Source organism: Podarcis cretensis (genome assembly GCF_951804945.1).
Source record: "Podarcis cretensis genome assembly, chromosome: 2".
Taxonomy (NCBI): Eukaryota; Metazoa; Chordata; class Lepidosauria; order Squamata; family Lacertidae; genus Podarcis; species Podarcis cretensis.
Genome location: NC_137171.1, coordinates 62,541,867 through 62,554,402, shown reverse-complemented (window position 1 = coordinate 62,554,402; position 12,536 = coordinate 62,541,867). Strand labels below are relative to the sequence as shown.

The 12,536-nt window shown below is 43.9% G+C and overlaps 1 protein-coding gene across 1 annotated transcript in view; it reads left to right on the top strand.

The window, feature by feature from the left end:
* The window catches only part of MGAT4B (alpha-1,3-mannosyl-glycoprotein 4-beta-N-acetylglucosaminyltransferase B), an 82,746-nt gene that overhangs the window by 66,142 nt on the left and 4,068 nt on the right, over window positions 1-12,536 (top strand). The window contains exons 9-13 of the mRNA XM_079966486.1: window positions 57-187; window positions 4,569-4,676; window positions 6,209-6,402; window positions 7,813-7,891; window positions 8,394-8,481. Coding sequence (XP_079822612.1) covers window positions 57-187; window positions 4,569-4,676; window positions 6,209-6,402; window positions 7,813-7,891; window positions 8,394-8,481 — 600 coding nt within the window. The remainder of the gene's footprint in view (window positions 1-56; window positions 188-4,568; window positions 4,677-6,208; window positions 6,403-7,812; window positions 7,892-8,393; window positions 8,482-12,536) is intronic.

Below are 12,536 nucleotides of genomic sequence, written 5' to 3'. Positions count from 1 at the left end.
TTGTTTCTCTGATCCAACATGCATTTCTAATTTTTCTCTCTTGTCCACACTTTCAGGGAAGATGTTCAAGTCTTTGGATCTCAGTCTTATTGTGGAATTCATACTCATGTTCTATAAGGACAAGCCCATAGACTGGCTCCTGGATCATATCCTCTGGGTAAAAGTCTGCAACCCAGAGAAAGATGCAGTAAGTTAACCCCAAATTAGTTGAAATGGTCTCCTTCTAACTTATGCAGATGTGCCTTTTAACGAAATGATACTGAAATTATGCAGGGATTCTGCAGTGGGTCTTTTTAAAGGTATATCGAGTCTCTTTTAAATTAAAAACTGAATTCTGTAAAGGATGGAATCACTTGTGGAGATGTTAAGGAATACTGGGTGTTGGCTGGAGGGGATACAATTTGTGGTTCCTAAAAGCTATTACAAGCCACAGAACTCCTCCCTCTGGCATGCTGTGAGATGCTGCCCAAAACAAGAGAGTTCCTGGCACTGGAGAGAGATGAGCTGATTTGCATTGCTTTGATGCAAAATTCTCTCCAATAAAAACACATCAAATAGTTGGGTGATGAAGTAATTCTTGCAACTGGATGCAAGGTAGTCAGAAGATAATAATTTGTGATATCATACTTAATGTTTATTTATTCTTAAGAGACAACATTTAGTACCCAGAGTAAGACTCAGCTACTGCCTATCTCCACGCCTGGTTCCAGTCTACCTTTAGCACCCACACGTAGCCTTTTCTGGAACAAACAAAGCTTGTTCACTCACCCCTGAGCACTTAACGCTCAGGAAAGACCAGCAGTTGCCACAGAAAGAAATATCTACTTGCCAAAAGAGACACTTTGCTTCCGCTGCAGCTGAGGCTGACTAATACCTGGTTTGCTGGGTGGACAGTGATTTTCCCTGGGCTGGGATCTGCCTTGTGGTTTGCTCTGTGTCAATATAATGAGGTGTTGCTGGTGTTTATCTTGTTTTCAAGGCCTTGAACTAGAACATAGTTTCAATGTCACTGTGCATCCACCTTTGCTTGCCTTCCCCTTCCAAATTCCCCCCTCCCGCCCCCTGGCATGCTTTCCAGGGGATCCTGAGAGCATCTAAATCATTGTCTATTTTAAAATGTAACCTAGTTCCAGCATAGATTTCTGGCTCCCACTCCTGCTGCTTGCCTGATTAACTCTGCACAACAGTCTTCTAAACCAGACTTGCTCTTGTAAATCCTGCTGTGTAGAATCAAATTGGTAACTTGTAGGATTTGTCTCCTTGATTGAAAGTTTGCCTGACCTGAGGTTTAGTGGTGAAATGCTTTGCCTGATCTGAATATCTCTTCCTTTTGTCTGAAAACCAACTTTTAGAGTTCACCCGCTGTAGCTGCTTTCATTAGCTGCATCGGTAACAACAATAAGAAGGCACAAGGCAGAGAGAGGAACCACTCTTGACTGCTGTGTCCCACTTAACATCAGGCAGGAAGGAGCCCTTTGCTAGCTGCATTCAGGAATTCTCTCATGAGTGGAGCCAGGTTTTTAATTTTCTAAAGTAATGAGAGCTGGATTAGGGGATTATCTTGGAGCAGGGCTTCAGGGAATATGACTGCAATGCCAAGTGTTGCAGGTAGTACAAATGGTTTTGCGAAGCAACCTGTGTCTGTGAGAGAGGGCTGCCTCAAGGGGCCCCTTCTTACACATATTAGGTAGACAGCTATATTGGCAGTGGAACCACAGGTGACTGCCATTGCTAAAATGTGAGAGTTCTTGGTCTTAAAAAGGCCTACCCAGCGGGATTTGTGAGTTCTATTGTTATTGTTTTCTGTTATATAATTTCCTAGCTAAAGATTAATTTAGCACCTCACATTGATAAGAATGTACATCCAGACTACCACTTCTTAGGACCAGCCATAAAGTATGTCACACCTCAAGAAACGAGGGGGGAATGCAAACGTGTGACAGACAGAATTTTTGTAGGGGACAAAAATGGGGCAGGGGTGGGTGATGCCTTAAAAAAAGGTCAGAGAATGACATGGTGGTTTGGGCAGATTTCATTTTGCTTTGTCTTTTGCTGTCCAAGTCCTCCTAATGGTTGCATGTTTTCCATCACATAAAATTGCAGGCTAAGATTTTAAATATGTTTTCCTTAATAAATGCTGGCATCAGGCAATCACACCCGTTTGCCATTTGCCTCATGAAAGGCAGGCAGGGCAAGGCAGTGGGGAATGACCTTGGGAAAAGATAATAAAATAGTATTCTTAAGTAAGCAGCTTTAGCTTATTCTAAGAGAAATTAGCAAGTGAAATTAACAAGGTGAATTGGCGCAAGGGTTCAGCGGCATACACCTACAGACTTTTAAAAGAGAAAAAAGCCTCTAGTGACGGAGGAGGAAGTGTTGATAATGAGTAGACAAGAGAAACAGCTTCAGACTTGCATCTTGTATTTTAGGAAGGTGGTGGTAGAAGTGAAAGTGGTATTAGGCGCAGATTATACCTCCTTTTCACAGTACTATAAGTAAAAGAATAGTCTGCGCATGCGCCAAATTCAAAAGCTTATTTGCTCAGCGCTTAGTTTCTCCTTCATGCCTATGTGTCTCTGTTTTTCATAAGTCTCCTACGTGCAGCATATTTTCATTCACAAATGTATTCTCAAACTCTCCCAGGTGACAGAGTTGGGCAGAGGATTTTTTTGTTTTTAAGAAAAAGTGCCGCAGATTTGCTTGGTACCACTCTAGAGTTGATCAAAATTTTCTCTTTTACAAACTGGTGATAGAAACAGAAGGTGGCTCAGTTTCCTCTTAGCTGTGTAGAGACAAAATGAGACAGTTGCAATGAACATCAGCAAAATAGTATTTTATGAACAAAGAATACAAACATATGAAGTTGGGAGGAAGGCCCATGATTTATCCCGACAGCTAGTTAATTAATTTAACAGTAATGACACATTCATGAGACTACACTAACCAGAAGGTCATAGCGTCCTGCTGCCCAAGGCTGCCTCTTTCCCGCCTCCTTCCCATTCCCTGACTCTAGCAGGTTGCTAGAGATCAACAATACACTGCTACTCAGGCTCCATATAAACAGCCAAACATGTATCAACAAAATGCAGGGCAGACATGTGTGCACAAGTTTATATGTTTATACTAATCATTATGTTCCCAGTGAGATCCTAACCCATCCACTTCCCTTAGAGTTGAGTCTAGCAGCCTGGCTCAGTTGAAATCCAATTAAAGAACACATTCCTGAGCTGTACTTCATTCTGACTCACTAGTGGTGACACCAGAATTGAGCTGGACAGCTGATCTCAATCCATATCCATCATCTTTTAAACATTTTTAAGAAGTTGCAATACCAGTCAAGGGATGATAGTGGTTCACTTGGAACTAGACCTTCATACCAACTTTGGTGTAGATGAAAGCATACCTGTTTTAAGTGTGGCAGAAACATTTTATACACACATTTGCTGCATTCTGAGGTATTTGTTTTCAGGGTAGTAAATATGTATTCAAAATACTTTCACAACACTTAGGCAGTGTACACACTATACCTTTAAAGCATGTTCAAAGCACATTCTGTCGCTCAAAGAATTCTGGGCATGGTCGTTTGTAATTCTGTGTAGGGTAAACTACAGGGCCAAGAATTCTCTGAGGGATAGAATGTGTTTTAATGTGCTTTAAATGTAATAGGAAGGATTCAAATTACAGTCATACCTCGGAAGTCAAACGGAATCCGTTCCGGAAGTCCGTTCAACTTCCAAAACATTCGGAAACTAAATTGTGGCTTCTGATTGGCTGCAGCCATTTGAAACCACAGAAACCCTGCCAGACGTTCGGCTTCCAAAAATAGTTTTCAAACCAGAACAATCACTTCCGGGTTTGTGGTGTTCAGGAGTGAAAACATTTGAGAACTAAGCTGTTCGAAAACCAAGGTACGACTGTAGTGCAGTGGCAGTTTTGTAGTCAGCGCAATCATTTCAGCTTGCCACATGGAAAAATACTCTCTGTCTCTTCCTCTGCTCCACTCTTCTGGGGTTGTCTCAACACGCCCCAGAGCCCATTTCTGGAGGATTACAGGAGAGAAGTCCTGTTGTGCTAACAGGAACACTTGTGCTGGCTTCTTCTAGTGCAGGGGTCAGCAACCTTTTTCAGCCGTGGGCCGGTCCACCGTCCCTCAGACCACGTGGTGGGCCGGACTATATTTTTTTTGGGGGAAAGGAATGAATTCCTATGCCCCACAAATAACCCAGAGATGCATTTTAAATAAAAGGACACATTCTAATCATGTAAAAACACTCTGATTCCCAGACCATCCACAGGCTGGATTTAGAAGACAATTGGGCCGCATCTGGCCCCCAGGCCTTAGGTTGCCTACCCCTGCTCAAGTGGGACTCATTAGCTGAATCCCATCCCTTGTGTGTACACAGCCTTAGGGTGATGAAGGCAATAGCAGCTTAAGTGTGGTTTGGACATGCCTTCTTTGAAACAACTTCTTTCACACTTACAGGTGAAAAGTAATTGTGTCCCAAATGGCAAACTTGACTGAAAGTGGGAAGCACAAATCTTGATTTTTATATATATTATTATTTTAGAAACATTGTGACAGACAGAAGGCAAACCTGAGGATACGCTTCAAGCCCTCACTCTTCCAGCACGTAGGAACCCACTCCTCCCTCGCTGGTAAAATACAGAAGCTGAAAGTGAGTATGTGACGTCATAGCACTTGGAAACTGCATCCCTACGCGTTGGGCAAATTTATATGTAAAATGTGATAAGTTTTCAAATATGTGTAGCAGTTTAGGCAGGGAAAGCAGGTGCTTTCAAATGCAGGTGCCTTCCCTAGGGAAGAGAGGTCAGTTGTGCTTCTTCTGCAGAGAAGGAGTGGATGCTTCACTGACAGAGTATGAAAGAAATTGTTAATGGCTTGGAAGCAAAGGCGAGGCATCGGGGTCAGGAGCCAAGGGAACTGGAGCATGGCAGGTATCAACTCTGATTAATAGCTGCTAGGCAGCATTCAGTAGCTATGTGTTGCAGCAGCTTTAAAAGCCTCATATCAGCAGTGTTCTTTGGAAAGTGAGTCTGGGCAGAGGACAGGAACTCCATGCAAACGTTTGACTGTAAAACTTGGGCATCACAACACATTCGAGAGTTGTACTAGTTTCAGTGAGCTCTACCAAAACTATAATCTAAAGATCCAGTTCTAGGATTCTTAAGTTTCTCTCTTTCTCTCTCTTACTTCATACAGATTTTGGTTCTCTTAAGTCCCCCCTCCCTCTTTCTTTCTTTCTTTTCCACCCTTTCTCAAGGAGAGGACTCAGGAGAGAGGGGTATTGCCAGAGGCATCACAGAAATAGGGAGTTTTGAGGATAGATTTGAAGACAGAGAGAGAAGGGCAATCAGTGTTGCATAGGTGTTCTTGGAAGGGAGTTCCAGGCATGTGGGGCAATGTGAGAGAAAGGGCAGACAGAAGTTGGGATGGGGTGGAAGGGAGGGAGTTCAAAGAGCAACAGTTATGCAAACTAATATTTGCTTATTTGTCTGTTTCTCATTGCTTTATGTATACCCCTTAAAGATTTGTTTATTTTTGATTAAGAGGATTATATATTTTTTCTAAACAAAAATAATAATAAACAGTCTTAGTCAGGGATACATTGACATACAAGTGTGGAAAGGGGAGCCAAGGCCATGGAGTGCTTTTGAAGATAAGAGTGAGGGGTTTGTGCTGGATCCCAGGGTGGACAGGAGGCCAGTGCTGATATTTAAAGAGAGGCATCACATCGTCTGAGTGACTGGAGTGATGCGAGAGATGAATGATAGAAATGAGGGTCCTGAGCAGTGACAACAGAAGCCCAGCAAGGAAAAGATACAAAGGCAGGAAATGACTGGATTGTGAACCAGAGTTTCTTGCTGGGGTGTATTTTCACCATGTGCAGGCAGAACTGACATGACTTTGGTGATGGACTGAATATATAGAGGGAGCAAAGCAGAGATAAAGGAGAGAACAGAGATAAAGCTAAGGTTTTTTGAAGCCCAAACAGCAGCCTGGATGGTGATGATGTTCATTGGCTCAGGGGATACAGAAGGAGAGTGAGGCCAGGGAAGAAAGATTTAAAGACCCCTTAATTAAAGCAGCCCCACTACTGAATAGCAGTATTTCCATAAAAGTGCAATGGGAGTAGGAAACACAGTTTTATATAGTTTAAATTGTTTTGCTTTTACCTTGCATGTTGAGGACAAAGATTTTGGGAAGCAAGCACTTCGAAAAGAACACGTCAACCCTCCTGCAGAAGTTAGCACCAGTCTGAAAACCTACCAGCACTTCTCCTTAGAGAAAGCGTATCTGAGGGAAGATTTCTTTTGGGCATTTACCCCCACGGCGGGTGACTTCATACGCTTTCGCTTCTTTAAGCCCCTACGCATTGAACGGTGAGTATATGGAGATTTGTGGGGGAAGATTAGCTTGACATTTAAAAGTCCATCATCCCCTCTCCCCTGTGGTAGAACAAGAGTTCATCTGAAAGGCAGGTTGCATCTCATCCACTCATCACCCTGCTTCTCCCACATACGGCCTTTTAGCTTTCAGTTCTGCCTGCACAGCCTTACAGATAGTAAACTAAAGCACAGATGAAATTAATTGGCTTTTTCAGTTACAAAAGTAAATCTACCCAAGTCTCAGTGGTGCCCAAGTCACCTAGACCCCATCCTGCTTTCTAACAGGGTATGCTTAATAAGGTTTGTTAGTTTTTGGTTCCGATACCATTGTGAATCATGTGTAGCGCTTTCATGAAAGTTCAGCCTGTCTCTGTGTGTTTCCTCCCTTTAGTGGCTCTATGACTGAGGTTTTGCCTCATTTTGATACCACTAAGAAATATTCATCTAGGAATAAGGAACCTGTGACTCTCCAGATGTAACTAGACTCCAAATCCCATCAGTCCCAGCCATTGATATGGGGCTCATGAGTGGGAGAATTCTGTTGCACGCATGTCTTGCTTGTGAGCTTCCCATAGGCATTGGGCTGGCCCCTCTGAGAGCGTAATGATAGGCCAAGCAGGGCTTTTGTGGTCCACTGGTCTCTGGAGGGCCACAAGTTGCCATTCCAGGGGAGGAATTCAACGTAGTGCTGAGTTTATTGCGTCAGCTTGCCAGACAGAATGATCTCCCTTTTCCTTCCCCCATGTGCTGGTCTAGGGGTTCCCCTAACACACACACTCCAGACAATTTAGGAAGGCGGTGGGAGGTGAGGGCAAAAAGTCCTATTGTGCTAGCAGAAGATTCTTGCACTGGCTTCTACTAGCAGAACTCATGAACTGAATCTGGCCCCTGGTCTACAACTTAAATCATGTGCAGGAATTATGGGGGAAATTGAATGTGGTATGTAGAAGTCCATTTGTTTGTCTGTTAAATTTCCCTGAGCATTTAGTGTCCGGGGTGGGTGGGTGTTCTCCCTCTCTCTCTGCCTCTCCCTCTTGATTTGTTAACATGGGAATGTCTTGTGTGTGTGGCTTTATCCTTCCCAGAATCCGTTCAAGAAGCACAAGGAGTCACTTCTTACTTTTCCAGCTTGGTATCACTGAATAGTGAACTGTTCTCATCACAGGAGTAGATAATTGCACTTCTTACTGATATTCATTCATATGCGATGGAGTGCTTAATTTGCAAGCGCAATCAAACAATCAATTCATAATTAGTTGTTTGTGCACTTAGAGCCATCTTTCTCTCAAATGCAGCTTTCTGTGGAAAGAGAGGCCCCTGTTGGGTGAGCTTATGCCTGGTGGGGTCCTTCTGTGTTACATCCCCCATGAAGCTGTGCATTCATTGCTGGTTCCTGCCCCACAGGTTTTTCTTTCGCAGTGGCAATATTGAACACCCTGAAGACAAGCTCTTCAACACAACTGTGGAAGTGTTACCTTTTGACGTAAGTTTACTGAGCTTACCATAGGAGTTCAGGTGAGGGGGGGGAGACCAAGGTTTAGGAGATTATAATCCAGATTTTTGTTTCTTTGTGGTTGGATACCATGAGAAGAATATGTATGGGGTCAATGGGCTTAGCAGTGAAAGCTTCTGAGAAGCCTGTGCCACCTAATCTGAATTCAAATTCTAATTCCTGAGGCATTATTCCGAAACCTAGGAGCAAGGCTGCTTATTCATTCTCTACTTAAAGTACACTACCTGTGGCAGGAAAAAGGTAGTCCTTACAAGGTATATTTTAATAGACTTTTGGGGGGGGTGGGGGGGGGGTCCTTGAAAGCATAGAGAAGGTCTTCCAGCAACCCGGTATGCTAGAGTAATTCTGTGTCTCTGAAAAAGTAAACATTGCCTGATGTTTTATGACCATAGTGGTTTAAACTGTACCGGCAGCAGGCTGCCTAAATCTTTCTTGCTGGCTTTTTGCAAAGATTGTCTCTTTTCCTGCACAGAGTCTCCAGTCAGATAAGGAAGCCCTGCAGGAGGGAAGAGCAACAGCATTCAAGTACCACAGGACATCTGACGGCTACATACAGATAGGTAAATTGCTGGTTCAAGGCAAACAGCAGCCTGCTGGTTGTGGATAATGCACTGTGGTATGTTGCTGTTCAGATAACACAATTACGCAGAGAGTGATTGCATGCAAGGTTTCAGGGGTGGGAGACAAGCTTATCTTGAATTAATTAGCATCCCCCACCCCACCCTTGACCTGGAATTTAGAGTGAAAGTCATTCACTCAGAACACACATGACATTTTTGTCATTTTCCCAAGGAATAGAATTTGCATATGTCTTCATTTTAAAGACTTTGCTGAGGTGGATTTTCTCGGCCAACACTGTGCAAATGCAAATGTTGACAACACTGCAGAGGTCAAGAAGTACGGATAAACCTGAAGGATGGAAAGAACAGCTTGATTATACAGTTAATCTCAAATTGTTCTTTGGGGCAGTAAAAAAAGAAAGGAAATGAAAAGTGTTTTCTCTTTAGTTCTCTTCTTAAGCACATTGATGTGTGGAATCAGTGGAGCCTGTTCTCATGTGGTGTCTTTTTATGATTGGAGCTTTGGCACTCAGTGGCAGAAACCATTTACTCTTCCTGCTGCTCTTTCTGGCAGCTTCCAGCATCATCTCCTCTGCCTACTTGCTTTCTGAAAACAATTGCAGGAATTAGGGGAGCAAATGGTTACAGGTTTACATCTTCCTGCCTGTAGGAATGGTATCTTGTTGTGGGTCTGAAACCCTACTCTGAGCACCTTCCACATGTGCCAACCAGTGGCTGTGTCATGGTTACTTTGTTACCAGTTGTTTTTGTTTTTTTAACAAGTCGAAAACCATGCTAGGGATTGGACTTAGATTACGTACTTCTGGCCCCAGTAACTTTCAGATCTCACTGAGCGTCTGTGTGTCTGGGATTGGGGGAAGGAGGACATGGAAGAGGGATGTTTTGTATTTGAAAAGTTTCAATAGCTCCAGGGAATAAGCAAAAGCAAAAGGGAGCAGGAACTGTAACAGCATCAGAAGTGGTCCTCAGTTTATGCAGTTACTTTGTGTGAATCAGAGAATTCCTTGATTGTTGAGAGGCACAAGCTATAGCTGAGCAAGTATCATAGCTGCACCTTGTAAGCAATCTGCGCATTCTTGTTGCTAGAATGGCTTAAGCCTCATTTAGCACCAAGTCTGAGGCTGCGTACACATTAGTGGCTTAAAATGAAGCAAAGTCATTCTTCCCTGCCACTTTTCCAAGTCATATTTGCACATTTCTGTACACACCAGAGGTATGTCTTCACCCAAAGTGTGAAGCTGTTTGGTTTTGCTGTGCCTTCAAACCCCATTTATGAAGCTGTGATCTGCACATGCCCAGCCCAGAGGGTTTGCAGTCCTCTTGAAAACAGTCTGTTTTGGAATTTGAATATGATTTATGAGCACAAAATACATGTGCTATACAGCTCAATGTGAACTAAGTCCATATGTATATTTAGTTGTCTGTCTCTTTAAAATGCCCTTGAGTAGGTATCCAGTCCTTTCCTGGCCACTGCTCACTTGTAATTTAAAGTCTCATTGAAGTGGCCTTTGGGGAACGTTAAGAGAAATATGTTGAGAGTAGGAAGAATTTAAGTGGTGGCAGGAAAAATGGAGACTCTAGCAGTGCAGGAAAGGCTTTGCAGAACTTGGTGGACTTTTGAAGGCAGAGGAGGTGACTAGCTGGATAAGACAGGAAGTGCTAGGCTTAGGAAACTCCATGATAGCTGCAGCAGGAGAGGGCAGCCAAAGTGGGATGATGTCACAATGTCCTTGTGCAAAACAGGGAAAGCAAGGAGAGAAGCAGAGGCAAATAAGAGAGTCTGCATTCCATGCCAGAGCTAGAAGCTTGGATTTGAAGTGCAAAACAGCAGGGTACCGACGTTGACTTGAGGATAGAGGTGACAGGATTGCACAGGGTGTGACAGGTGGGTGGAGAAATTTTACCAAAGGTGTTTCTAGTTGACACGAGAAAGGAAAGACTGCAGGCATATTGATCAGGACAAGAAGTTACAGTAGACTTGGAGAGACAGGAATTGGTCGCAAATGATAATTTTAGCAGAGAGAAAATAATTGATTTGGGAGATGTTGAAGAGGAAAAAGAGGCAATGCATGGTAATGGCTGGGATAGCAGAAAGAGAGTGGCAAGAAGATTATTCCCTGCTGCTTTTAAGATGGCTGCTCATTTAATGCAGGCATAGATTTCAAGAGTACATCATATCCATGCATATCTTCAGTTAGCAAGGGCAAATCTGTCGATCAATAGCTGTTTCCCCTTCAAATGTGCAGAAGTGGGGACAGTCCTTTACCAGAGATGCCAGGGACGTAGGTGGGGGGGGGGGGCGATGAGGACGGACCGCCCTGGGTGCCCTCACTGAGGGGGGTGACATTTGGCATGCCACCCACCTGTGACTCCCAATTCTACCCCGAGCCGTCAGGGTAAGGGGGGAGCTGCGCTGCTTTGCTGGAGGCATTCCCCCCTTCCCCCTTCATTTTGACAGCTTGGGGGAGGCTTGGGAGTCACAGGCAGGTGGCGCGCTGAATGTCTGCCATGGGTGGCTTGCTCCATCACTGGCTGCAGGGCACCCGAGTGACTATCCTGCGCCTGGGAGGGCACCCTCCGTGCCACGCCCCCCTCAGGAGTGCGCCTGCCCTGGGCAGTGCACCCATATGCTTCGCCGCTGCCAGATGCCACTTCTATGCACAGTGCTAAGAACAATTTGTTTATTTAATAGTTTTGTAGAGTTACAGGAACATATGCAACTACAAAAATGCCTGGAAGCAATAAAATAACATTCAGATGAAACTAACAAATTGTTTGCATGAAAGTTTGTGTCCTTCACAATTGTCATTGGGGTAAATCAAAGCACTGTGTTGTATGTATATACAAGCTTATGCCTTGCATGTAAAAGGCACCAGGTTCAGTCCTTGCATCACCAGTTAGCAGGGATCAGGTAGCAGGTAAAAGGCCTGTGATTTTGTGTGTGTGTCAGAAGATTCACATGTATTTTTTTTCTGGTTTTTGTGCCAAAGTACAAGATGCCAGGAATAAAGTGGCTCTTACATTATGAACTGCAGGTAGCAGTGTCTATGAGGATTTGTTGTTGTTTGGTCATTTAGTCATGTCCGACTCTTCGTGACCCCATGGACCAGAGCACGCCAGGCACTCCTGTCTTCCACTGCCTCCCGCAGTTTGGTCAGACTCATGTTCGTAGCTTCGAGAACACTGTCCAACCATCTCGTCCTCTGTCATCCCCTTCTCCTTGTGCCCTCCATCTTTCCCAGCATCAGGGTCTTTTCCAGGGAGTCTTCTCTTCTCATGAGGTGGCCAAAGTATTGGAGTCTCAGCTTCAGGATCTGTCCTTCCAGGGCTGATTTCCTTAAGAATGGATAGGTTTGATCTTCTTGCAGTCCATGGGACTCTCAAGAGTCTCCCCAGCACCATAATTCAAAAGCATCAATTCTTCGGCAATCAGCCTTCTTTACATCACTACTTCCATACATCACTACTGGGAAAACCATAGCTTTAAGGAAAACCATAGCAACTAGGAGATTATGCTACAAACTGAGAAATCCCACCATCATATAGCACCTGTCATTTTGGCAAACTGCTCTTCTCTCAGCCTCAGCCATATAACACAATACTGACTCTGATTTGCAGGCTTATGGCAAGAGAGTATACACAAATAACACAAAGTGTTAGAAAGTGCAAGTGAAAGGGGACATGGTAGAAGTTTGTAAAATTATGCATGGCATGGAGAAAGTGGATATAGAAAAGTGTTTCTCCCTCTTTCCTAACACCAGAACTCATGGGCATTTGATGAAGCTGAATGTTGGAAGAGTTGGGACAGATGAAAGAAAGTCCTTGTTCACACAGTGCCTAGTGAACTATGGAACTCACTGCCATAGGAGGCAGTAATGGCCATCAACTTGGATGTCTTTAAAAGATTAGACAAATTAATGGAGGGCAAGGCTATCAGTGGCTAATAGACATGATGGTTATATTCTACCTTCACTGTTGGAGGCAGTGTGCCTCTGATTACCACTTTCTGGGTAATGCAGACGGGCAGAGTGGTG